General features: G+C 42.9%; 1 protein-coding gene across 11 annotated transcripts in view; it reads right to left on the bottom strand.

Annotated features, from left to right (window-relative positions):
- Positions 1 to 119: 119 nt before the first annotated feature.
- Dip2c (disco-interacting protein 2 homolog C) overlaps positions 120 to 26,666 on the bottom strand; it is a 385,401-nt gene continuing 358,854 nt past the window's right edge. For 8 of the 11 annotated variants that reach the window (XM_017600567.3, XM_017600565.3, XM_039095749.2 and 5 more), the window contains 7 exons: positions 21,807 to 21,836; positions 20,268 to 20,329; positions 14,164 to 14,221; positions 12,120 to 12,194; positions 9,147 to 9,321; positions 6,442 to 6,565; positions 120 to 3,290 (listed from right to left, as the gene is read on the bottom strand). In XM_017600567.3, the coding sequence (XP_017456056.1) occupies positions 3,038 to 3,290; positions 6,442 to 6,565; positions 9,147 to 9,321; positions 12,120 to 12,194; positions 14,164 to 14,221; positions 20,268 to 20,329; positions 21,807 to 21,836 (777 nt within the window). In that variant the 3' untranslated portion in view covers positions 120 to 3,037. The remainder of the gene's footprint in view (positions 3,291 to 6,441; positions 6,566 to 9,146; positions 9,322 to 12,119; positions 12,195 to 14,163; positions 14,222 to 20,267; positions 20,330 to 21,806; positions 21,837 to 26,666) is intronic. The other 3 variants (XM_017600566.3, NM_001415158.1, NM_001107360.2) reach the window with 1 other exon arrangement.

The following is a 26,666-nucleotide window of genomic DNA, read 5'->3' on the forward strand; positions in this document are numbered from 1 at the left end:
AGTCGTGTAAACAGAGTCAGATACATTTCCCAGCAGGAGTCACCCCTTCCTGACATGGAAGTGATCTGTCCCAGACATCGTTTTTTTGTTTTTTCAGGGTACCAATTAAGAAACTGCTATTTTCAGAGCAACAAAAATAAAAGCTTTTATTTGTTCATTTGAATATAAAACAGGCGTTATCACAGATGTACAAAGCGTACTGGTGGTTGAACATACAAGAAGGTTGCTGTCCTTTGCACATAAAAATTTTGTTTGAAACTGTGATTGGTTGAGTACACGAGTTTTCTCTAACCAGTCACCACACTCTGAAATAACGCTGCTAACATTCAACTGATAAAGGGACCGTCCCCTTGGGTAAAGTGTCAAGCAGGGTTAAATATGTATAATAGACAAGCACCATGAGGAATCTGCTCCTGCTCGATGGGTCTGTGTCTCAATGTCCTTGTGTACCCTCTTTTTGTGCAAGTTGATTACATGGTTTTGGCTGACTCCAAAAGCACATGGTCACAAGACAAACATTTTTTTTTAAAAAACATTCTCATGAATGATTTATCTACAGTACGGTTTCTAATACACAACGATCCTTCTTTATTGCTGAAACTGGTGGTACTTAAGTGTCTCCTTTCCTTTTTCTTGCACAACTAAGCTTCCAACCCAGTCCACCAACTCTTTCAAACCTAAAGTCTCCTGTCACAGATGACAGGATGCAGAAGAGACCTGCTGGGATCGGCTTTTGCAACCTGTGCTGCAGCCTTCGCCCTCCTTGGGTGTGAAGTTGATGTGGTGAAAAGTTAAGAGTAGGTTTTGAGTGACATTTGCTTTGCTTCCTCACATCAGCCAGACGGAAGGTTTCCTATACTCTGCAATGGATGGTTACCAATCAGTATCCTATCTGAAATGTTAAACCAAGTTCCCTTTGAGAGAGGGGTGGGGGGGGGAGGGCTGTATGGGGGGTGCAAATGCATGTGTCAAAAAATTTTCCCTATGTGGCAGGGATTTCCCCTCCCTGGAAGCTGCAAACTGTAGGAATGTGTATTTGAAACATGCAGAAACATATAGCAATGAGCAAACAATATTTGAAAAATTAAATGATTTATGGAGATGAAGAATGCTTTACATATGTAAATTTTAAAAGAAATGTACCACTTAAATAACAAACAAAACCAAATCAGCCTTGGATCTCAGAAGTCAAAGAAAACTCTCTTTTAGCAAAGGACTTACTGTTGGCAGCACGTAACTAAGGCAGACAAGGAGTTCGCCCATAAAGCAATCAGGAACTCATTTCTGTCTAGCAACAATTTTAGGTTTATTTCATACGGGGAGCCACTGAAGCCATACTGTGCCAGCCATACTGTGCCAGCCATACTGTGCCAATTACAAAGTAAACATTGTCTTGTATTGCTGATACCTTTCTCCTTGGTCAGATGCAGACAAGGATACTGCGGCCAAGCTGTGCACATGAAAATATAGGCACAGGTCACCAGGGATCAGTTCCCCAACAGCTAGCACAAGGATGAAGCTGGCAGGACTCCTTGCTGTTTTAAGTCCCTGGAATAGTGGCTACTCAGGGCCAAGCTAGGAAGTTCCCAAGATTAGAGGATCAGAGTTGGCTGGGTCTACACAGTCAAGAAGACATCACACATAGCTAGCTTTTCCCTCAAAGGTGTTCTGGACATCTATTTGCTTGCATTGGCCACTGGAAAGGGTAAATTAATGACACCTGATGCAAATGACTACAGGGTGTCAATCTTTTCATATCAAGGGACAACAACAACAAAAATTATAAAAAGTGACACAAAAATGCTAAAATAAAATAAAATTGACATTATGCAACAAATTCTTGCAGCTGAGAAAACAGTGCTGTTTGCCAACCTGAAGCCCCTCAATGTCATTGGCACATGCTGGCACGAAAGCATTCACTGTCGTCCTCACAGCAAAGGAAAATATAGTGCACGTTAGCATTAAGTCCCTTCACCATCTCAGAGACGGCGGTGACCCCACTTGCTGGTCTCTGGTCTAAGACAGGGTTCCTGGCTCTGCGATTGCTCGGAAACAGCCACGTGTGTGTGAGTACAGTGGAGGGCGCACCATGCAAGTGACAAGTTCTGCATTTAAACTTTAAAATCTCCTTTGTTCATTAGTGAATTTATAGTTCATATATATATATTTGTTGTGATACTATCCACGCAAGATAATACAACACTTTTTTATATTAGCAAACATTACAAGACTTTAATATTCTTGAATGTTTTTTCTCTTTTATACTTCTAAAGAGATCAAAATAAATTAAACATTTTGTACATAATTACATATTGAGGAAGTTAACTTATTTTTATCTTTTTAGTTTAGTACAAAGATATCTGCAAGATAGTTGCCGAAATACCTTATTTATAATCGATCCTCGTTCTATGTTAACTTCAAAGGCCATAAACTGGCCTCTGCTTCTTCAGCGTGTCTCTGACAAAGAAAGCTGCTAAAATCTAATCGGAAGGTGCTACCTGGAAGGTTCTCGTACCTCAATAAACTCTCCTAGAAGGGTGAGATCTAGGGATGGCTTAAATTAGTAACAGATCCATGTCAGTAAGATTCCATGACACATTAAAACAGAAAAAACAATTCTTTGTCACACTACATAAATTGTTTAAAAGAACCCATTTGAAGGGTAGAATATTCTTTTTAATTGCTATTTCGGCTTAACAAAATACCACATTTACGAAGAGAGCACTTCTTATCCAATAATTAAAAAACAAAAAAGAAAAAAGGAGGAAAGAAAGTTCTTAAAATGATCTTTTCCAGCAAACTGAAGGCAGTGATCCAAAGTCCTTCTGAGCAAAATCCAGCATAAATTCACATTTCATCTCCATGCCAGGGCGATTGCTCCTAGAAGTCCTACCCCAAACCCCCACCGTATCAGGCTCCTCCTTTGAGTGTGGCCCGAGTGTCTGTATGTCTCTGTGGACACTGAGAAGAAAAGAAGAAAGAAAGAAAGAAAAACGGTCACGTCCGTAGAAAGTCTGTGGAAACCAAGGTGATGAGACTACATGTTATAGGCCACGTAGATGGGATCCAGCTGGTCGGCCAAGAACCCGTCCCGTAGGTGCATCCGCTGTTTTTCTCCCCGGGAGTTGATGGGGATGACACCGATGTCTACCACGACTACTACGCCTACAATCAGGTAATGCTCTTCCAGGACCACATTGGTCACCAAGGGAACCAAGTCCAAGGCTTCCTGCTCTGACCCATCCAGTTCAACCACAACCACTAGCAGGTTTGTCCAGGTAAAGACAGCACTAGAAGACAGAGAAGAAAAGCACCATTACTGGGGGGACTCTTTTACATAATGGTAACACTTTGATCTATTCAGATCTGCCTGAGAGATTCCACCAATCTCCTCAGACTGGCACATCTCTTTGAGCTGAGTCAGCATATAGCCTTTCCAGCAATAACATACCTCTTCAGATTTTCTTCTTTCTCTCATGGTGTCTGGATTCCAGTTCTGCTACTTTATAGCAGCCTATCACTGGCTCTTTCAGGCTCCCAGTTCTGCTTCTGCAGGAGTTCGAGTGGGAGCAGGAAGCACTCTCAGCCCAGCCCTCCCATTGCCTGGTTCTTGGGCTCAAGCTCAATATAGAACATGGCCAATGTGTGTGAGCAGGGTGATACTAGCAGAGGCTATATAAATGCTGGAATTTTCTGGGTTGTTATGATGTAACTGCTATTGGCAGACTAGAGATGTGCCTGAGCTAGCCCCAGAGGATAAGGTACATGGAGGGCAGAGCCATTGCATCTATTTCCAGTCAAACAGCACAAGGCGACATGAGAGCGTGTTAGCAGTTCTGTCTCTGAGTACTGAGTTGGAGACAACAGTAAACTAATTCATACAGTGGGCGTTTGTTTGGGGAAAGCCTCCTGAATACTCTGCCTAACTGCTGAAACATACACTTAGTGCTTTACCACTCAAAACTATTAACCTCGTGGCACTGGCTTTTAGGACTGATTAAAGATCCTGGGATGGACAAGCTCCGGTACACAGATCTGCTTTTATGTAGGAACCAGAGTGCTGAAGGGTGGGAGGAACTATATGAATAAGCCAGAGAGTTCCTGGTAGGAAGGAAGGGGGCACATGAGGAAGGGCGGCAGATTCAGAAACAATCCCATCCGCTCCCCCTGCCTGCCTAACAGTCTCGGTCCTAGCTTGGGATGACACGTATTTAGATGCACTACTTCCCTACAAGCACGAGACTAAGTGCAGTGGAAAATAATGTACATTCTACTCAGCATCGTCAATATGCATGCACTGTGCTCAACGGGAGAATTACATAGAGCTCGTGACTCCTGCGCCCCTCAGAGAAACTTGAAAGTGGTTTCCAAGATGTGCTGACATTTCATTCCCTTGAAGCCCTGTGAAATATTGGTTCCCAAGGCCTCCATGATACATTGTTGTGTCTGTGACCAGTGATCAAATACATCTCCCAGACAATTTGGGTCACATGGTATTATGGCGTCTAAAGTATATGCCACTGTCCTGAAGCACAAGGCACAGCTCAGCTACCCATGTGTGGAACGTGAGATTTGCAGTCATTCCAGGGTTTACCAGGAAGAGGGGAGAGGGATGGAGACCTTCTAACCACCACAGCTTTCTAAGGGGGCTGTTATCAACACAGCAAGTCCCCTGTTGAGAAATAAACTTGGTTGGTGTAGTGGTTTGAATAAATATGGCCCCCATAGACCCATAGGCAATGGCACAATTAAAGTATTTGGCCTTGTTGGAAGAAGTGTGTCATTGGACGGTGGGCTTAGAGGTCTCAAAATCAAGCCAGACCTAATGGCTCGTTGATTCTTCCTGTTGCCTCTGGATCCAGAGGTAAAACTCTTACAGTACTATGTCTGCCTCTACCATGGGGGTTAGTGAGGAGGAGACGAAGGGAGAAACTCTAAGAGGTCCAGCAGGAGAGGAGAGGACTTCTGTGACTCAACAGTTCCCACGAGTCCTAAATCCATCAGAATCAAATCCCTTGACTCATAAGTCTTTCCTCCTGGGCGTCTATAAAACATGAACTGGAGGCCCTGTGACCACATCAGTCAGACTCAGCTCAGTAGCCACACTGTAGGTAATGCTAGTAACACTTCGGGGACAAAAACTCCCTCTGAGTTTTCCAGCATTCATCGTGTGGTAGAGGACAAAGGCAACTAGACCGAGGCTGTGGATGGCACTTAGAGCCACATAGGTACAAATGAGGTCAGCCCTGGCCCCGTGTCAGGTATCAAGAGTTTTTATTGTCTTTTGCACTTCTGCCATCCGTCCACAGTAAGGAGGAGACTCTGACAACTGGAGCTTCTGTCCCAGTGATGCTTAGGATAAAACCCAGGGGGAGTTTGGGGATGCTGAGCATAGAACTCAGGGCCTTGGGCAGGCCAGACAAGCACTGGAGGCCTGTGTTGCCAAGGACCTAGAACAACAAGGTGAAGACAGAACATGTACATGCGAACAGGATCTCAGGTACTTTACCAAGAGCTTAACAATCAGATTCAGGGCTGTTACAAGCGTCTGCCTAGCATGTAGGAGACACCAGTTCTAAGCCCAGCACCACAAACATAAAATAAATCTGCCTGTACCATTCAGGTTCAATACACGACAGTAAGTCTGAGCCTGTGTTTGGAGACTTCAGAATGAACTAAGGCCTGAAAACTACTCAAAGCTACTTATTCCTGCGGGTGCTTCCCCTTACTGGCTGTGGCCTAAGACTGCAATTGGTCACATCGGGCTCTCTGCCAGGAGGGAGTCTAGTGCACTTAGTGAGTAAACACCTCGTCTGTCATCAGGTGAGTGAACAAACCTACACTGGAAAGCATGGAGTCACTTCATTCTGAAAGACAGCAGGAAGGTGCTAAGCAAGCCTGTGGCTGCCATGAGTAGACTGATGACTTGCTCGAGCCGCCTTCCTTTCCCCAAACACAGGGAAGGTTAACAACTAACATTCCTACTCTCGGGCCACTGTGTACAGGGCCCTGTGGCTTAGGCTTTGGTTTAATTGAAGCATTTCTTACCTGACACACATATCTGCCCGCCATGCTGACTTTTCCCATGGAAGTAGAATACCTCTCATTACCAAGTATCAGTGGAAGGCATGTGTGTTTTATTTGTTGTTTTAATTTGTGAAAACACAATACAGAGGACTGAACTTCACACCTATATAATTGCAGAATACAACAACTTGGTTTCCTGGAAACACTATTTAGGCAAAAACTCTCTGGTTTCCAGTCACCTGAGATGTCCTAACAGAATAGTTCATTTCTGTATTGCCCTTACCCTGAGGAAGGCTTACCTTGAGGAAACACTCCACCCAGTGCAATGTCTTGTCTTAGGGAATTCCTCCATACCCTGTGGTCACTAACTAGGCTCCCGACACCAGAACAGACAATGCCTTCCCGTCCTCTTACCATTCTGTGACACTTTTGTGGGCTCTGATGACTGAAGTCTCTATGTCTATTGGGTGGTACCTCATGCCCCGCAGCTCCATGGCTTCATCCAGTGCTCCTACCACATAGAGGGCATCATGGCGCTCTGTTCAAGAAGAAACCAAGAACCAGTCAAGACCTTTGCTTTATTCTATTTTTTTCCAGAGTGACATAAACAAGGAAAGAAGATCCAGATTTAGGGATGGTCAGCTCCTTTCTCCTGGGGAGTGTCAGTTGCCTCAGGCTCGGACATTCTTTTTTATCTTCCCAGAGGCTGGATGTCTAACCACCATGTCTCTCTCTCTCTCTCTCTCTCTCTCTCTCTCTCTCTCTCTCTCTCTCTTTTTTTTTGTTATTTCTTCTTAGGGGTGTGTGTGTGTGTGTGTGTGTGTGTGTGTGTGTGTGTGTGTGTGTGTAGCCACAGGTCAATGTCAGGTGTTTTCCTCTATCACTCTCCACATCATTTATGAGACATGATCTCCCAGTGAACTTGGAGCCCAGAAATTCAGTAATTCAGCTAGGCTGGCTAGCAAGCCTTAAGGATCCTTCTCAGCTTCCCAGTTCTAGTGATAAGGTTCTGCCTAGCTTTTCTTAGATGTTCTGTATGAGCGTACATTAATTATACTAAATAGTAAGTTGTATTATGATGCTTTCACATAGGTATACAACATGCCTTTCCACCACCCTTCCTAAGCCCTTTTAGTTTTTATCCCAGCCTGCCTAATTTTTGACGCTGTCCACTGGGAATAAGCCAGTCTTCTTTTGACTCTGTCCACTGGGAGTAAGCCAGTCTTCTTTTGACTCTGTCCACTGGGAGTAAGCCAGTCTTCTTGCGGATCAGCTTCCACCATCAGATATAAGATCACGTCTCCATTAGTGATCCAGGGACTTAGCAATGACTAACGGAGCTAACACCAGTTGACACTTAAAAATCTGAGCTTCGTGGGATTGAACTAACAAGTCCCTCAGTTGTTCTCCATCTACCCTGAGGCAGGATCTCTTCCTTAAGCACAGTTTGCCAAATAGACTAGTTCAGCCAGCTCCAAGGCTTCCTAGTCTGACTCCTGTGAGCTGGGATTTGAGGAAGGCTACCATGCCTACCTAACACTTATGCTGACTCTGGAGGCCAAACTCTTTGTTTTCATTTGCTCCCCAGGCCCTGCAAGAGTTACTTTTATCCTGCAAGAAAACATTATAATAATGAAAATGTGGTCAGCCCTATCTTTGCTTAAAAATAAGAATTCTATCCTTAAGTTTTAACTGGGTAATAAGTATGCCAGGGAAAACTTAAAACAAACAAATACCATGAAGTAAGCACATGAACCTTTCCTAGTTTACACAGACAAGCAAGACCTCCTCTACTTGCATCTCCTACAATAGAGCTTTGTTTTCTTGCTCAGAGTGTAGGTTCATGCCATCATGTGGACCAATGAGGGGAAGACAGCAACCACACTCCCTAGGGCTTAGCTGGCCACATTCTACAGGTTTTCCTTGAGGCCTATAAACTGATACCCTGTTTTACAACTTTGAACTTTCTATCCTTGATTAAATGAGCCTGTGACTGCCCATCAGGAAACTGCCACAGCAGCAAGTTCTTCCCCATCATGCAGTTCTCAGGTTAGCAGAGTGCTAGCTGATTTAGGAAGCATCAGAGTCTAGGATCTCACCTGCCCAGGATTTTGGTCTCCCCATGACTCTAGAAGTTTATGGTAAAACAGAGCGGCAAAAAAAAAAAAAAAAAAAAAAAAAAAAAAGACTATGGGGGGTTGGGGATTTAGCTCAGTGGTAGAGCACTTGCCTAGCAAGCGCAAGGTCCTGGGTTCGGTCCCCAGCTCAAAAAAAAAAAAAAAAAAAAAAAAAAAAAAAGACTATGAAACAATCAGAAATGAATTCTCAGGACAGTTATTTATTTTTCTGTGTGTCTGTGGGTGCACCTGTTCAGTGTCAACACAGGATATCTTCCTTCAGTTGTTCCCCACTTCACTTTGTGAGGCAGCCGGGTCTCTCAGTGAACCTGAAGCTCACTAATTTGGTTAGGTTGGCTGGCCTGTGAGCACCAGGGATCCACCTATTTTGCCTTCCTTGTCCTGGGATTACAGGTGTGTGTGTGTGTGTGTGGTTGTACCTAGAGTTTGAGTGCTGGAGACCTGAACTCAGGTCTTGCTTCTTGAATAGTAAGCACTTTGCCAAATGAATTATCTCCCCAGTTATTTGAATACATATTGAAAATTTAGCTCTGTCTACTGCATTTATATTTTAACCTGCCTGTGGATACGTGGTCATATGTATTCACAGTTGTATACACTTATGTATATGTACACGAGTGTGGAAGCCAGAAATCAGCTTCAGATTTTTTTCCCCCTTGGTTGCTAGTCACCTGTTTGCTGAGAAAGGGTCTCTCACTGAATTTAGAAACAATCTGTCTAGGTTGGTTGGCTAGATGGCTCAGGGAACTAACTTCTAGTTCTAAGATCATAAGAAGCACACATGTGAGTTCTGGGGACTAGACTCAAGTCTTATGTTTACATGGCGAACACTTTACCCAGTCCGTACTTGTCTCCCTTTCAAAGTCAGGCACTTTCAGATGAGTAAGGGTTCTGGTGAGGCTCCCAAACCTCAAGGTCATTTTCAGTGTTGGTCAAATTCAACTTCTGTCCAATGTGTAGCATCTTCCAGCCTGGACTCACCTCCATTTGCATCTGTGAGCTCAGTTCTCCGCAGGAAGCCCAGGTAGCCTGTTCGGGCCCAGATGGTCTGGGTGTCTCCAAAACTCAACCGGGAGTTGAAATGATCGGACTGCAGAGATTCATCTCCATAAATGGTAAAATAGCCACTGGCATTGTGGGCGCTGTGGACCCAGATCTACAGACAGAATGAAATATTGTTGTGCATGAGCTTCTCTGTCCACTCAGCCTTCTCTAGGGAAGAGAAGTTAACTCTCTTCTATGCAGTAACTTGTTTTCCACAATGGCTAAGGCTTCCTTGGTTCAGTCTGAATACAAGACAATGGTGTTTTTGGCCAACTGTTGGGTTAGTGGGGTTGGGAACCAGGAGTACAGAGACCCACATGGTTCTCTATAATAAAAGTACTATGTGAAAATAAGCTATAACCACAGAACCAAATAAGCCATTCATTCACCCGCTGAAAATTTCATTAAAGCAGATTACAGGAAGATTTTAAAAGTGAGCAAAGTTGTATGAGTTTCCTTATGGCTTTTCAAATGTGATGGCCATTTCTAAGAGCAAGTGGGAAGATGCTCAAGGCTCTAAGATTGTGCCTTTCCCCTTTCCCTTTCACTTGACTAGCACACCTTTTGAAGCAGACTGTGATCAAATAACACAGAGTACAGTGAAGGGGCAAAGTCAACAGAAAGGACAGGCAGGTGAATGTGGGGTCTGCAGCAGCAGAACGGTTAGGTAGAGGCTGACATAGGTGCAAAGCAATAGCTGTGGAAGATGTGGATCCACATGAAAGGCTGGGGAAATATGGAGCCAACACAATCCCCAAGGCATCTGGATAATGCATCATGGTGACAATACACAGGGCCAGTGCCATGAGGAGGGCTTTCAGGTTATACTGTTTGCAGCATGGGCATTCTGAGATTGGATATTTTGTTATTTTGCTAACATCGAAATATGACTGAGTACCTTGAAGTGAGATCTTCATTTGTACTGTATACCATTGTATCCCAAGACCCCAGATTAATATCTTGGTCCTAGCAGACTTTACTAAGCACCTGCTGAAGTAATTAAAAAGTAACACAAAGAAGGACAACATCAGATGAGGTGGTGACAACTGTTTTCTGTTCTCCAGTATGCAATATTTCCTTGCTAAAACAACTGTGATGGATTATAACTGGCAGTCAGCTTGGGTCTGGAATTTCTTTGGAGACAAATCTCTAGGCACATCTGTAAGTGGTTGTCTTGCAGATTAACTGAGGTGGACAGAGCCACCTGAATGTGAGTAGTTCCACTCCTTAGGCTTCATTCTAGATGACAAGAAAAGAAAGCTAGCTGAACACCATTGCTCCCACTGCATTTAGGATTGTAGATGTAATGGGACCAACAGCCTTCAACTCCTGACATGACGTCCCGGCCATGACAGATCTCTGAGACCATAAGCCAAAATAAACTCTTCCTTATTTTGCTCTTGTCACAGCATCAAGACAAGTTACCTAATACAACGTCACATAATTCAGTTTCAAAAGGGGAAATAGAAGCCTGCTATTTCTAACACCGTCAAGTAGAAGATGTCAGGGCAAGACACATATCACCTACTCTCTTATGTGCACTCTGAAAGGTTGTGCTCACAGAAAGCAGAGAGCTAAACAGTTATCACAGGTGCCTGAGCTTGGGAAGGGATTCGGGGAATGTTGGCTGAAGGGTATTAGCCTTCATTTAGATGATGAAGGCCTCCTGGGAGAAGAGATTGTGTCCTTTTGGCTTGAAATTTGGTCACAGAACTTAAAATTTCTCACCATACACAGAAAAAGTAATTTTATGAGGTGATAGGTGCATTGATTACTTTGAATGTAATCATTTTACAATGCATAAAACTACTAGTACATCAAAAATATTATATGCACACCTTGACTTATAGACTTTATTTAGCAATTATGGTTCAATCAAGTTGGAGTAAAACTATATTTAAAAAAAAGTCAACTTCCTAACATCTCCAGTCCTTGTTGCCCTGGGAGGGGACAGAACATCAAGTAACACTTGATTAACCTAATTCAGATCATTTTTTTTAAATCACAGGATTCAAACAAGGGTCACAAAGTAGCCAGACAAAAAAGGGATGTGGAGAGTAAGAAGTGGTTAGGACTTGACCATGAGTCATGTATCTTATCCACATGCTCTGGGGCAAGTGTTCCTGGGTGGGCAGATACCGCGCTGCTGCTGGTGAGATGTAAGATAGAAGATGCAGGTATGATCACACACAGGTATCCTAAGCTGGGTAGCTAAGGCATAGGCAGGGAGGGAAAGGGGAGACTTGGGCTGTGTCATTTGCTCCTGCCTGTACCTTCTCAGAGAAATCTATCCATGGAGAGAACAAGAGAAAGGACAAGGTCAGACACCTGACCTCACCAAATGGTGGTATCAGGACCCCACTAATTTCAGTGCTGAAAAACAGGCTTGGAAGCATGATAAGCTATTTCCCTCCAGTCATACCTTGCCAACAGCATGAGGGGACCAAATGACAGGGTGTGGATGTCATCACAAGTAACATAAAGCACCAGTCTTTGCTCTCTGATCTAAAACACACGACTAATCACTACTTTGATATTTTTGGGCCTTTAAGTTTCATGGCCATCCTGCTAGGTGGAGCTCTGTTCACTTGTAGGTTCCAATAATTTCCTGGTGAAGGAGTCCTTAGAAACAGGGAAGGCTCATGAGAGCACTCTCCAGAGTGGATCTGTAGAGATGAGACTTGCTGTGCTGTTGGAATTCTCTGATGACCATGTCTCCTGTGACCTTGGGAGTGTACACGCTATCATACCGAGCTTTCCAGCAATGACTGGATCTGGAAAGCACAGCTCTAGCTCCTCCCTGGACACCATGGCTTGCCCTGTGCGAGCAGCATGGTTACGGACGATAGTAGGTGCCAAAGCAGAAACAGGCCCAGAGGACACATCTCTGGAAGGCTCTGTGTGACTCACCTCTCCAAGGTGGGAGTCCCCCAGGGGGCCTTTCGTTTCTGGATTGGCAATAATGATCCGGACTCCAGGAAGTATCTGTTTGGGTAAACAGAGGAGACAATTTCTGATTGTGGCTAGAAAGGCAGGCAGGCATGAGACACTCTCCATGGCAACTTGCCTCAATGCCAACCGGCCATTTTCTTTTTCCTAAGAACATTTGGACTGCATCGTGGCATGAAGTTAAGTGCATGCCATTACCAAAGAGTATTCTCACTACCAGTGCTCTACAAGTCTACAGTCTGGGGCACTTTAAATACAGAAATCTGATTGTCAATCATATCTCAAAACTGATAAATGCTCAGACCTGACCATTTAAAAAGGAATTCTGAAGCAAAAATTATGTTAACAACATTTCACCCAGTCTGATGTGTAAAATAGGAATTTGCCACACTGATTTAACAGCATGGCATATAGAAACTAAGGAAGGAGGCAGGGCCAGAAGCAACCTGAACTTGAGGAATTGCAGAGGGGAGTTTGTAGGGATGTGTGTGGACTAAATGGAACCAATCTCCAAATGAATCTTGGTAAATGATTCAACAAAGGATGTTTTTGTGGTTGGTAGAAGTAAAAGTGGGTGGGTTGTGATAAGACTGTCTGTGTGCTATATAACCTCCTGCTGGACCCATTCCTACCGATGAACCACTTTTATATAGATACTGATATAATAAGTCCTTCTTCCCAATGTACATTGAACCTAGCAATAGTTTACTGTATCACATTGAGAAGAACTCAAAAGTCCATTCTAACATCTCAGATTTTCTGAACTGAGGCAGGTCATATATTAACTTTCAATAGTCAAGTTGAAGCAAGACACTCTGTGGTAGAAACTCATGTCATCATATCTGTATATAACAGGCCCTATAATTGTGTGGGGATAGTGGTTACCACCTTTCTACTCCAAGAACCACTTCATTAAGGGATAGTTCTTGTAGTTATGAACAGATACTAAAAGACCTACAGCAACATATGCTTCTTTCAGAAGTGTCTCCAAGGGCCTAGGGAGATGACTCAGTGAGTATGAGTTTGCTTTGCAAGCATGAGTTCAAATCCCCAGCACCCCCACAAAAAGCTATGCATGGTTGTACATGCCTGTGACCCCAGCATTGGGGAAGAGGGATGAGTACATCCCAACAGCTCTCTGCTTAATCAACCTAGTCAAACATGTGGTGGATTCTACTTAAGTGAAGACCCTGTCTGAAGGCAATATGCAGAAAGTAATTGACAAAGGAAGAAACCCAATATTCTGCTCTAGCTGTGTGTGTGTGTGTGTGTGTGTGTGTGTGTGTGTGTGTGTGTGTGTGTATAAAGGAGAATGAATTGGCATTTGGGTCAAAGAGGAAACAAGCATGTAAGTTTAAATATACTTTTTAGTTCTGTCAAAACTGTAAACAATGTGACAGAAACTGAGACACATTATCCACACACTTCTTTAGTGTAATACCCTGATTTTGAACTAGATTACTAGGATAGAACAAGAATCAATAGAATAGTTCACAACTTTTGCTTGCATTAGGTATGAACAGGCGACTAAATAGTAGCCAATAGTTTTTAAGCTTAAGACAGTATGAGAACCTTCTCAAGGTTCTGAAAGTCTTTACTCCTCCTGAGGGCTGGAACATGGGACTAATAACTGACTTGGAACAAGCACATTAAAACTTTGGCAAGCCCTTAGAACATTGCCCATAGAGAGATAGGTAGCAATCAGGCTTCTAGTGGCTCCAACACAACATAGCTTTGTTATTGTTGTTGTTGTTGTTGTTGTTGTTAGTAATGATAATAATAATAATAGTGGTGGTGGTGGTGGTGGTGATGATGATGATGTTATTCAAAATACTATTATTGCTTTCTGTACTCATAGTCAAACCATCCTGAAACAGTATCTTCAAGAAAGCCTTTTTTTCCGGGGTAATACATAGTCTGAGAGCACATTTCTTCACACATTAAAGTCTATTCATCCTTACTCACCTTTATGCTGGGATGAGACTTTAACACTTTTAATACTTACTTTTCCAGACTCCATCAGAGGTAAGCTGTGAGGGGATCCCCTTTCTACCAACCGGACTCTGTAAGTAGAAACACACATCACTCAGTGGGCATTTGGATCACACTACTGTCTTTGGCCACCGTTAATACGTGGCTTGGGCTTGGCAGGTTATTAGGGAAGTAAATTGTTAGCAAAGGTGGAAGCCCCAGAGAGGGCTACTGATAGCAGAGGCAATAATGTCTTTGCAAAGACAAATGGCAAGAACACATCAGTAATGGTCACAGGGAAAGGATATGGAGCCACATTTGCTCCATCTGTAAGACAATGGAAAGATGTGTCTGTACTCAGAGTGGAAGGATGGGCACTAAATGACATCCTTAACCATGACAGGGGCCCAAGTGTGACCGTTAGGCCTGCAGTTGGTATAGTTATGCTTGAATGTTGACATGATGTTGAGGAAGGCAGGGTTCTCTGGATTCACTAGACACAGTTGGCCTACTAAACTAAGAGTGCCTGAGGTGAGAAACAGAAGGAGCATGGTTTGGGTCTACAGCATAGTTAACAGTAAGCTGGTCTGGAGACTGCTGAGAAGACCTTGACTGACCATGTCCTGAGCTGTCTCATTGTCCTTCCTGGGGCTCCATCTTTCAGGCTTTGTGATCTTTACTGCTCATTTTTCCTTCTCACCAGTTAAACAAGGATTAGATACTATTCACTTACCTGCAAAGCAGTGTGTGTGTGTGTGTGTGTGTGTGTGTGTGTGTGTGTGTGTGTGTGTGTGTGAGGCCAGAGGTCAACACCTTCTACTTTATATTTTTCAGTCAGATAATTTCACTGGCCTGGAACTTGCTAAGTAGGCATAAGTAGCCAGAGAGCTCCAGAGATCCACTGTCTCTGGCTTCTCAGAGCTGATAATATAAACATGTGTCATCCTGCCCGACTTTTTGACAATTTTTGTTCACACAAAGAGAAAGTGAGTGTTTTCAAGCACTTGAACAGAAAACACAGGTTGGAACTGTACCTGGGGAAAAAAACAGAGCTGGGAGCAGATTATAAGAGATCTTCCCTTCCTAAGCTTTATCCCATATTCCTCTAAGACATGGAAGGCATAAGGCCTCCAATCCTACATGCCTGATAAAGACTTGGCAAGGGCCATGGGAGAAGGAAAAAGCAGATAGAAGAGGCATTGGGGCCATAGTCTTGTTGTCAACTTGCTATGACCTACAGCTCTCCCAGTTAGGAGCTGGGCAATGGGTACAGCACACTCATTTTTACGAGACAGTGACCTCTGACAGATGACTTTCCTAACAATTGTACATGGGTGGTCACACTGCTCTGTGTTTTGTACCATTCTTGATCTGGGATCTTATTGTTCCTCTGGCTGAAGTTGACAATGATGTCAAATCACTTTGTAATTGTACAATTCCCAGAAAATCCCAGAATATATTTGGAAAAGTAAAGAATCCCAAATTCATGTTAGCATGAGCACACACATACACAAAACATACCTGTGTGTATGCAACAAACATGATACTCTGAACACACTAACAGGAACAACATACATACACATACACACACCCTTACACACATGAAGTCCTCATTTGCTTGTTGCACCTTTTTACAATCATGGGCATATATGTACCACCTGGATAACACACTACCAGATGCTCTTATGTTTTCAGTACATAATACCCTCCAGCATACATGATCTTAAGTGCACATGTACAGCACGCCTACATCACACCACACACATGCACATGCAGAACTCAAGCCACTCACATAATGCACACCAGGGCCCAAGCTAGCATACGAGTCCCTGGGCCAATAAGTGTCTTAGATTTTACCCTTGCTTCTCCTACTGCGCTGCTGACTAATATAAGCCCACTGAGATGCCTTTTTTCTGTCCACTGCTGTTAGGAATCTTGATATCCAGTTATTCATCAGGTTGCAATTACTCTAGAATCCATGCTTTTCTTTCATTCCTTCCTGCCTGACTTCCTCCCAGGATGGTTTTCATAAAGCCCAGGCTAATATCAACTTGTTCTGTAGCTGACTTTTCTGGTCTCCCTACATCTACCTCCCCAGTGTTGGGGTTACTGGCATGTGGCACTTCCTCCAGTTTATACAGTGCTAGGCATGGCATACAGGGTGTCTTATCTGTTAAGCTAAGCAGATGCTCTAACTGACCTACACCCACAGCACTAGAATTCATACTGCTCTAGCCATACCCTCTAATCATGACTTCAGGTTACACTCCAGGATGGAGTCTAGATCTTCATAATAATACTGGGCTAAGATCTGACAACCCACTAAAACTGAGTCGTGGAATATATGAGGAATATTTTTCTTTTCTACTTAAAGATGAAACAATTCAAGTGCTTAAGAAAAGATCAAACTGAAAGATCAAGTAACTATGAATTCATTTTAAATACACAGTAAATAATACCTTTAAAATTAATAACAATTCTCAAATAGCCCCTGAACATTTTTTCTTTTGTATATGTGGGAACTAAATTTATTCTGGAGACTGGAGGACTATGTATCCTCATTATGTGAGGCAGAAATTTTCTCCATGGCAACCTGGCTACAAACACTGATTGCCAAATCCCTAACATTGGGGCTACAAGAATAAAATGGGTATTAAAGACAGAGGCCTAACACCAAGCAGATGTGGTTAATGAATCTATTTAATTCCTTGCTTCTAAAGGGTGGGCCTACTGAGATCTTGATCTCAATCTCTGAGCTAGTTTGCACCTATCTGTCCTCTTCCCTTCTTTCACTCACGGTGCATTCATAGCATACTGGCAAACTAAGCTCCCCCAGGTTAATTAAGTGATAATTGGGCAGGTATCTTGACACTCCCAAGTGAATGTCCCATTAAACCAATTGGTAAAGTAATTAATCCTTATGACAGAACTCACATAGGTGTAATGAGAAGACAACTACCCTACTTTCATAGGAACACCAGAAGAATTACGAGAACTCTGTCTCCCTGCCTTCCAGCTGTTGGTGCTGTGGACTGGGATACTAGGTCCTCTACAGGGAAAACTTATTATCACTACTAGAAATCTCTACCCTCTCTCTGTACAGCAAGGGTCCCAGCAAGTTTCAAGTACCCTAAGAACCTCAAGTTCTTCTTTCCTCTGGCAATTCCAGGTACCCACAAAGACTCATTTTATTGTGCCCATGCTAAGCATAGGGAACTTGAGACCCCAGAGCTTACACCTTGTCATAAGCAGGGAAATCTTGACTCAGACCTGTCTGAACCTGGAACCCTATGTCATAGGAGCTGCAATACAAGTTGCACTTTACCTTTGTCAGTCAAGGTCAAAAGTAATGCTGAAGATGTAAAACCTGGGTACTATTTTCTTCTAGGAAGAGGTGACTTCTGTGGGGAGGGTGCAGTATTTGAGCTGAGAATGACAGTATCAGATTCTCAAAGGCTCTGAGGGAAAACCCATTGGAGAACACCGACCATAGGAGGATGCAGAGGATGCAGATGGGGCTGTGTCTGGATATCAGGAAGGTGGACCTCCACTGACTATAAATGAGGGATGAGGATGAGAATGAGATTCTGTGCAACAGGCCAAGGAAAAGGGGCCTAGACAGATGAAGTGAGGTGGGCAGAACAGATTTCTACAGCAGGCCAGGCAAGCAGGAACATTGTAAATTCCTATTATCTTGAAAAATAAAGTGTAGAGTGGCTGAAGAGATACCTCAGTCAACTTGAGGGTCTCAAGCACTCACTCACATCCTGCAGTGGGAATTTAAGGAGAGCCCCACACTGTGGGAAAGAGCTGCTGGGGCAGAGAAAGAGTAGCAGGTACCTCAACCAGACAGAGCAGACTGAAAAGGCCTGAAGCAGGCCTGGGTGAAGAAGGTGGAGGGTATGATCCCGAGAGATATTCTGGTGACTCAGGAATAATCCTCAGTTTTTCTCTACTATAGAAGAGAACTGGTTATTTCAGGGAAACAACACTGCATCATATCCAAGCTCTATGATGGTACCTGGGCCGTCCACCATGCTGATGGGAGGCCTGGTGACTGCTCGGACACAACCCTTCACTTTAAGGTAGCCTGAGAAGTTGTGGCCTAGAAGTCCATCAAGGGCAAGATCATTTATGATCATCACAACTGATGACATTATTCAGTGAAGTTTAATGACACATGACCCTGGAGCAATTTCCAGTACGCTTACTGTCATGTCTCTTTGTAAAATTATTTTAATGTGCAAAGCAGCCTAGGCCAGGAAGACTATTATTACTGACTTGAAATTAGGACACAAGCATGATTCAGAAGGCCTTAGTTAAGATCATAGAATTGAGTGATTGGAAAGGATTCATCTTTGACCCAGGCCTGCTGCTCTTTCCAGCAATACAGGACTGATCGAATGGTAAATATGATCACTCACCACCCACTATACACCCTTAGTCATAGCTGTTTCCCCACACGCTGCCCTTTCTGTATGAAGATTTGTCACAATGAAGACAACTGGGTTAAAATATTAACAGGTAAAGATAGTTTTTGAGACAGTCTGTCTTTTCTCAAAAGAAAATCCCCAGATCCAATTTTAGGCTTTCCCCAATTGCCCAGATACTCATAACCCAGGAGGATATCCAACCACAGTGCACTGAGAACTCTGATCTTTCTGGATTTGGGAGGACAGTGGGAGGGCAGATTTCCTGGAGGGTCACTAGCACGGGCACTCTTTCGGTAAGGTATACAAACGAGACATTATTGTTCAGTAAGGTTTACAGTTAAGTGGATTTGAATTCAGATGCAGAGGCTCCCACTTGGGCACCCTCACCTCTGACCCTGGGACAACTTATTTTGTCCTTCCAATGCTGGTTCTGAGCTTAGAAAGTGCTCCAGATTGAACTCTGAGCATCCAGAACCTGATTCTGTAGAGGACAGTGGCGAGGGGAAAGTCATTTTCATTGGTCCCTAGCCACCATGTAAGGGACTTTAATGACACAGCCTCTAATATCTGTGATCAGGTGAGAGTCTAACGCAGAATAATGCAGGCCAGGCATATGTTGCTGGCTTCTGATTGGTGCTGCTATTTTAGTACGAATTCCATGAGCTGCAGGGCATGAACAGTCCCTTATCTCTACCAATTACTTGGCAGCATATCAGAAAAGGCTCCAGATATGGGCCAATATTGGGAAGGGTGCGCAAAGCCTTGTGGGAGTAGGGAGTGGTGACTACCCTGGTCTCCTGAAGTGGCATGTTTCACCTGGCCAACAGATTTGGATTCCTTGTCAGTCTGCCCAGAAGATGGTTCCTGTTTCAGCTGTCTTCTTGGTCAGGCAGGCCACCCATGCTCTCATCCTCTCCCTAACCACACAAACACTCTTTGAGTTTTTTCCCATGTAGTACAAGTTTTGATAGATGAGTGAACTTCTAGAAAACACAGGGTAAACAACACGCTACGGGGTGTACAGCAACACATTCGTGTGAAAGTAACCACCTGTGAAGTACACCCATCTATGCTTATATCTGCACACCACACAACAACAATGTTGTAGCATTTCCATGGCCATCAAGCAGACCATAAGCCATTTCAATGGGAAGAACTGATGATAATATCATAACATTATATCATAACTGATAATAACAACATTTTTTCTTTCCTCTTGGACATCTCAATAGATTCTTCTAGTCGAGGTAGGGCTTCTGCCAAAAAGTCGTATGTTGTGTGGCCCCCTGCCTTGTCTTCCTGAGACATAATATAAAAACACAAATGGGCACACACCAATAATCCCATTTAAAAATCTGTTTGGTAGCTTTGCAGAAAAGGTAAATTCATTTCTACTTTAACTGTTTCATAAAAACACCAACATAAGGTGCAAATGTATACGTCCCTCATGTAGAAATGTAGCTGGAATGTTGACATATATCGTCATGCAGAATGGAATCTGAGATGACCACGACTTTTAGAGACTTCTCTTCTCCCAGGATTTTATCTGTAAAGTTTTAGCCATCGTTCTCAGCCACACACTTTCTCCATGTAATGGTAGTTTAAACAAGTAAACGTGGCTACTTTCACCTCTTGGTTAACCAGGACACATACTTGTTGGGTCACCCACAATGGAGGAAAGGAGGAAAGAAGAGAGAACGCATACCTGTCATGTCTCAGGGCTCTCATGTCAACATAGACAGTGGTGGGGTCAGGTCCTGATGTCCCCTGTGAACAACAACACATGTGGTTAACCTGTGTGCATGGAAAGAAGCTGTGTCTATATAAGCTCTCCTAGCCGTAGGCATTTGCTTGGTAAAAGCCTCAAGCTGGACAAACAACCCCACAGACTAATGGCGCTAAACCTGTAGCTCTCCAAGCAGCCTTCTAACATCTGATTTATCATCTAAATTTCCAAAGTAACACCTTAGGATCACACTGGCCCATCACAAAGCTTGACCCCAGCCATGCATGCATAATAAGAATGCAGGGAGGAACATGTAGACAACATGTTTTACTAGGAAAAGTTTGGCTGCAAAAGTGGGTTGCCAGGATATGAAGTGTCTCTTGCTCAGAAATTTTCACTACATGAATTCAGAAAGGCTATTTTTAGACCTTAAGATACTGAAGCATAAGCATGACAGGAGCTGACAGATTGAGGAGGAAGATACAAGAGATAATTATTTTGTTCCTTGTAATCCCGCTTGTGCCTCTAGCCTCAGAAGGTTATTTCTGTCTGTGACATAAGTCAGGGAGGTTCTATGCTTCTCTAAATCAACTGAGCAGTAAGTACACTGAGCTTTAACACAGCAGTCCAGACATTCATCTTGGCATCATAAAGACCTTCTAAAAATATACTGGGCTGTCTTCTGACCAATGGCCTCTGCTCAAGGAAGGCATGTATTATTGAGGTGATACAACATTTTACATATGAGATAGGTAATGATTAGAAGATTAAAAAACATGGCAAACACAACAGACATAAGAGGGGTGGGGAAAGTTTTGCCTTTCAGAATTTACTTAACTGTACTATATTTCTTTAAGAATCTCAATTTTGTACCAAAGTATGTATAAATATAAAAATAAAAACAATAACAGCTTTGCTGGGTATGGTGACTTAGGCTTTCAATCCCAGTGCTCAGGAAGCAGGAGCAGATGCAAGTGGGTACTCTTGAGTTGCAGGTCAGCTAGGGCTACAGGGTGAGACCCTGTCTAAAACAACAAATCATCACCTTTTTGTTACAACAGTCAGGGATAGTGATCACTGGGGTCCACCACTGTGAGTAGGGAGACGTGGGTGCTCACAGTGACAACAGTTGCCAACAGTGTTCTTTCCACCTTATAATTATTCAGTGGAGCTGTGCTACAGAGCAACAGATGGAGAAACACTGTCTGGTGAAATGTACAATGTGAGATTCGTAACCATATGTGGTCAACTAAAACCAGCAAGGCCTAGCACAGGTCCTGAGAAGTGGGGGATGGTAGAAAATGGAAGTAGAGCCAATCAGCCAAGGAACAGGGATCACACTCATGGTGACACCATCTGGGTGCTGCTACTCTAGGTGGTACCAAGCAAGCCACAGGCCTATAGACCACCTGTCAATCTCTTCATTGCACTTGCAGCTTGTCTCAGTGCTGGAAGCCGGAGTGGCAGGAGGTAAGGAGGTGGGTGTATGCTGGTGTGATGAACAGAAAAGTCCCCTACCTGCTCGGCCAGTGTCCACAGCCTGTGGGGCTACAAGCAGCAAGAGCGTGGGGACAAGAAAGGAGAATATACCAAGCCGACGGGCAGGAAGGACACAAATAGGAGAAAGACACACAGAACAACGCAACAATTAAGAATGGGATGAAGAAAAGGGAAGGATGGGGTGGGGAAGAATGCAGAAAGCAGAGAACAAAGTAAAAACAAGATCAAAACAATGTTAAATATGGAGACCATTAAAATTAACCACTATACTGTTAAAGATGGGGGAAAAAACTGAAAAGATGTCAACACATCCACACAGCACAAAAGAGAAATAGAGGATAGGCTATGGCATGTAAACTGTCCCAGGACCTTTATCAGTAAGGTAGACAGTGCATCTCAAAAGTGACTTTAAGGTGCTTTCCGTTTTCTCTTTCCAATGACACTTCAAAGTCTATATTGCAATGGCTCACTCTAATGACTTCATCAAGACAGTTTTTAAGAGATGTGTGTGCATGTGTGTCTGTGCCTCTGAATGTGGGCACTCACGGGGGACACAGGTGTCAGATCTCCCTGGAGGAGATTGCGAGCTGCCCACCGTGGGTGCTGGGAACCAAACTCATGCCTTCCGCATGCTCTTAACCTCTTCATCTCCTTAATTGTAAGTTTTTCACAACAGGGAGGAGAAGTCTTTACATGTACAGTTATAGCTTCTCATCCTATTCAAAGATTAGTAAAACAAAAGCATCAAATATGCATTTCTGAGGTATGAAGGCATCAAGTTCCAGGCTCCTAAACTGAATACTTGCTCCCTTCTTTCTTTACACACTGAGTTTGACATTAGCCTAAGTTATAAAAAAACCTGTCTTTAAAAAAAAAGTCTAATTTTTAAAGGGAGAGTTAGGGTGGGACAGGCAAATTTCAAAAGATAGTGAAAAATCTATCTAATTCACTGGCCTGTAATCTGCCAGTCTGTATCATCAGCTGTCAAGCTGTTAAATGGAATGAGACTTACAGGAACCAGCCAAAGGCCACCTTGCCTGGTTTTGAAATGTTTCACTGGAACATGGCCCATTTGTTAATATACTATGTATTTTTCTTTTGAGAGGACCCCTCTGAAAAGACCACATCAACACTAAGCTTGACTTCCTCCCTCCGGCCCAGTGAATGCCTCCCTTCAGAGGGAGCACGTATGAGCACTCAGGCTGGCAAAGTCTGATAACTGTCATACAAACAGACTTTGGGGTTCAGGGACCTGTGGAACCCTTCCTACTACTTGAGTGAAGCCTCATAAGATCAGTTTTACTTGGATGACTGAATTAGGACAGAACTTCAGGGCCAAGTGCCTACATTGCATTGATGACCACTTGGCCTGCATCAGGTATTGGGTGACATGCTCAGTCCTGCCGTGCCATATGGGAATGACATACTTACTTCACAGGTGCGCTGTGTGTTGTTTAAATAAAGTAACCATGTAATGGAATGTTGGAATGAATGTCTAGCACGGGACACACTGGATCAAACTTAGATATCTATTTGATATTAATAGCTTAAAACTTTTAGCCAGGCTGTGGGTAAAAGGCACAGTCTAAACTCAGAACTTTTCTTGACTGCAATGAAGAACAAGTCAAATGACAGAGAATACAGGTTCCGAGAGCTCAGACTGGAGTATTAATTATTAAGGACAACATATAGCAGCAGGAAGCAGAAAGTTGTAGCCGCCAGTGACTAACTCCCCAGAGCACACAGAAATCCCTGACAACACTTTATTTTTACTTCTCTCATTTAAGAACATGGCAGAGGAAAACAAGTGGCTTGAAAGCTCAAATTAATTAATCTCTTATTACAGCTATTTGTTTTATGCTGAGAGAGCTATACTGCCCTCTGAGCAGTCCGGTTTTTTCTCTTTAATGACCAAGGACTCTTAGTTCTATCACTGTGATGACTGTATTTCTCTTTGTGGGGTTTTCAAGATTTAAGGTTGACTAGAACTTTTACTATTGATTTAATTCTACAAAGTTATTTATTTATAAACAAGCTTTTCACTCAGATAAATCACTCATCTTATCCTACGTAATAAAACCATCAGCATTCACATTTCAGGGCTTGTCCCCTTAATGAGAAAATATCTGAAGCCTCCTTTGGGAGACGGAAGGACATTGTTTTTCCTTCTCTTCCTTTAATGAAAAGAGGATGCTACTTTTTATATTATATAGCTAATGCAGAGAGAGAGTTTCTTTGCTCTAAATAGCTGTCAAAGCGATGGGAAACTGTTCCCAAGATAGGTTAATAATAATAAAAATAATAAATAAAAAAATAATAAATAATAAAATAATAATAATAATAAACAATGACAATGTTTATAATGGTACTGTAGAAAATGATGTTAAACTGGGGACAGTGGTACACACATTCAATCCCTGTATTTCGGAGGCAGAGGCAAGCAGATCTCTGAGAGCTAGGAGACCAGCCTGAGTTCCAGGAGCCAGAGCGGCAAAGTGAGACCCTGTTTCTAACAAACAAACCAAAACAAAAAAATCTGACACTAAAGTTAATTAAACACTAAAGTAGTAATTTGATATTTCCAATGTCTACTTTTCATCATCAATTCAACAAATGAAAATTATGTAATTTTAATAGTTCAAGATTCTGAGAAATTGTCATTCTTAAAGGTGACAAGTGGCTTATTCTTAGATAGCTCTGTTAATTAGCAAAGTCTATTTAACCTTTCCAGGCCTTTCTCTCATCATAAAAATCAATGATTAAACTTTATCCTTCTTATGTATGGGAGGGTCTAACTAGCAGCTGCCCTAATCAAAGGGCTTGATGTTGATGTATTTGTTAAAAACACTCTGTGTTTTCTTTCAAAGCAAAGCTTGGATGTCCATTTTCTCTTTAAGTACAATTTACTTGAAGCAGATTCATCCTGTAAGGTCATTTTGGAGGAAATTCAGATGTGCTATGCGCTTTTTATATGGGCAGTAAACTCTGACCAAGAAAAGTACTCATTTAGTGGCTGTAACTTCTGTTGAATGCATAGGGTTGATGGTGCGATGACTCCGGTTCCAGCACTTTTCAGAAACCTGTTTGTACTCCAAAGTGACAGCATCAGCACCCGTGACAGTGTGGTGGCCCAAAGAGGGTCATTAGAGAAGCTGTGCCCTAGCACAGCTACTAACAGAAGACATGACAGAAGTGTAGAGCAAGGAAAGGAAGCAGAAGGGACCCGGAATAGGATACAGCCTCTGCTACGTGATGGTGGATGGCCATGGACTATTGTAGATAAAGTCTCAGTAAGCAAGGGCATGATGACTCCATAAAAGAGAGGTGTTCAACATGAGACTGACCACGGTGAAGAGGGGTATGAGGCCGGGCAGTAAAAACAGCTGGGTACCACAGGAGAACAGGTTTGTAAAATAAAAACAAATCCCTAATTTATTCCTTCTGAAGTTTAACTTTAGAGCTGCATATATTTAATTATAATTGGTACAGGGAGGAGAATGCTGTACATGTGCCTTGGTGTGTGTGTACAGGTCAGAGGACAACCTGTGGGGTCTCTCCTTCCACCACAAGGTTTCTAGGTATCCAACTCTGGTCATTGTTCTCGACAGTTAGCCCCTTCATCCACTGAGTCATTTCTCTGGCTGCTTTAAACTATAGACAGGCACACTATCTGCTATATTTGAATATGTATATTGTATATACAATTATAGATGTGCCCATGTAGACCAAGTATTGTTCCTCAGATACCTCACTGGCTTGGTTGGTGATTGGGCTCTAAAATTCGCCTCTGTTTTACCTCTTAGGTGCTGGGATTTCAAGTGTGTATACCAGACCTGGGCTCCTTTATAATATAGGTTTAGGATTTGAACTCAGGTCCTCTCAAGGCAAGCATTTTAAAACTAAGTTGTCACCCCAGCTCTCTCAGATGTGTTTTAAATGGTATCTACCCATGTCTGTTCAGCACTAGAAAAAATTGCATGATTTCATCTTTGAGTATTCAAGGCACTGTGGAGACCTTTTGGTCTGTAATTAAAAAAAAAACAAAAAAAAAAACAAAAACAAAAAAAACCCCCCAAATTTATAAGGTACATAGAAACCTAAAAGGCTAGGAAACTCCACTGGTTTCACAAATGACACCACTAATTTCACAAAACACTGTCCCTAAGGAATAGGCATTTAAAGCCTAGACACACATGGATGAGGCTCCCTTTCTAATCTGCTTAAGTACTGTCTCAGAGAGATTAAGTCTCCTCACTGTAACTAGCTGATTACCCAGAATCTCAGAATCTCAGTGTGCTGAAGGGATATGGGACGGTGATTAGATGGGAAGAAAGCCACTAGAAAGAAATAGCCAATCAACTGACAGTTCACAGTCCTCCTGATACACCAGTGTTTGTGCACGCCAGCGATGCTGGTTCTTCAAAGAGAAGCCTCACCTTCTTCATCACCTTAACCATTTAGGCAGAAGGGGGAAAACCTCAAGAGTGTCTTGGCTTTTTATGTTTCCATTCGCACACTGACCTTCCTCACACTTTATTTTGCACTGTGTCCTGTTCTAAACAGAAATATCACAGGAAGTGATAACGTTTTCTGCCTTCCAGATGATGTTTGTAAACAGCTCTGTCACACAGCTTCATACAACATAACAGAATGTGAATGTCTCCAGGGACCAGGGGCCAAGGCTTTTGTAGCCCCTCCACTGCTATCACTTCCCACAGGCCTTCTTGCTTGTGCTGTCAACCAGCACCTGTCCAAACACTTCTCATCGCCAAGGCACTCTTGATCCTTTTATTCTCACCAACAAATGAGATTACCATTTGCTAGAGTGGGAGGCAGGTAGATCTTTGTGTTGACAGTTTATCTCACTGACAGAAATAT

Source organism: Rattus norvegicus, chromosome 17 (genome assembly GCF_036323735.1).
Source record: "Rattus norvegicus strain BN/NHsdMcwi chromosome 17, GRCr8, whole genome shotgun sequence".
In the NCBI taxonomy this organism is placed as follows: domain Eukaryota; kingdom Metazoa; phylum Chordata; class Mammalia; order Rodentia; family Muridae; genus Rattus; species Rattus norvegicus.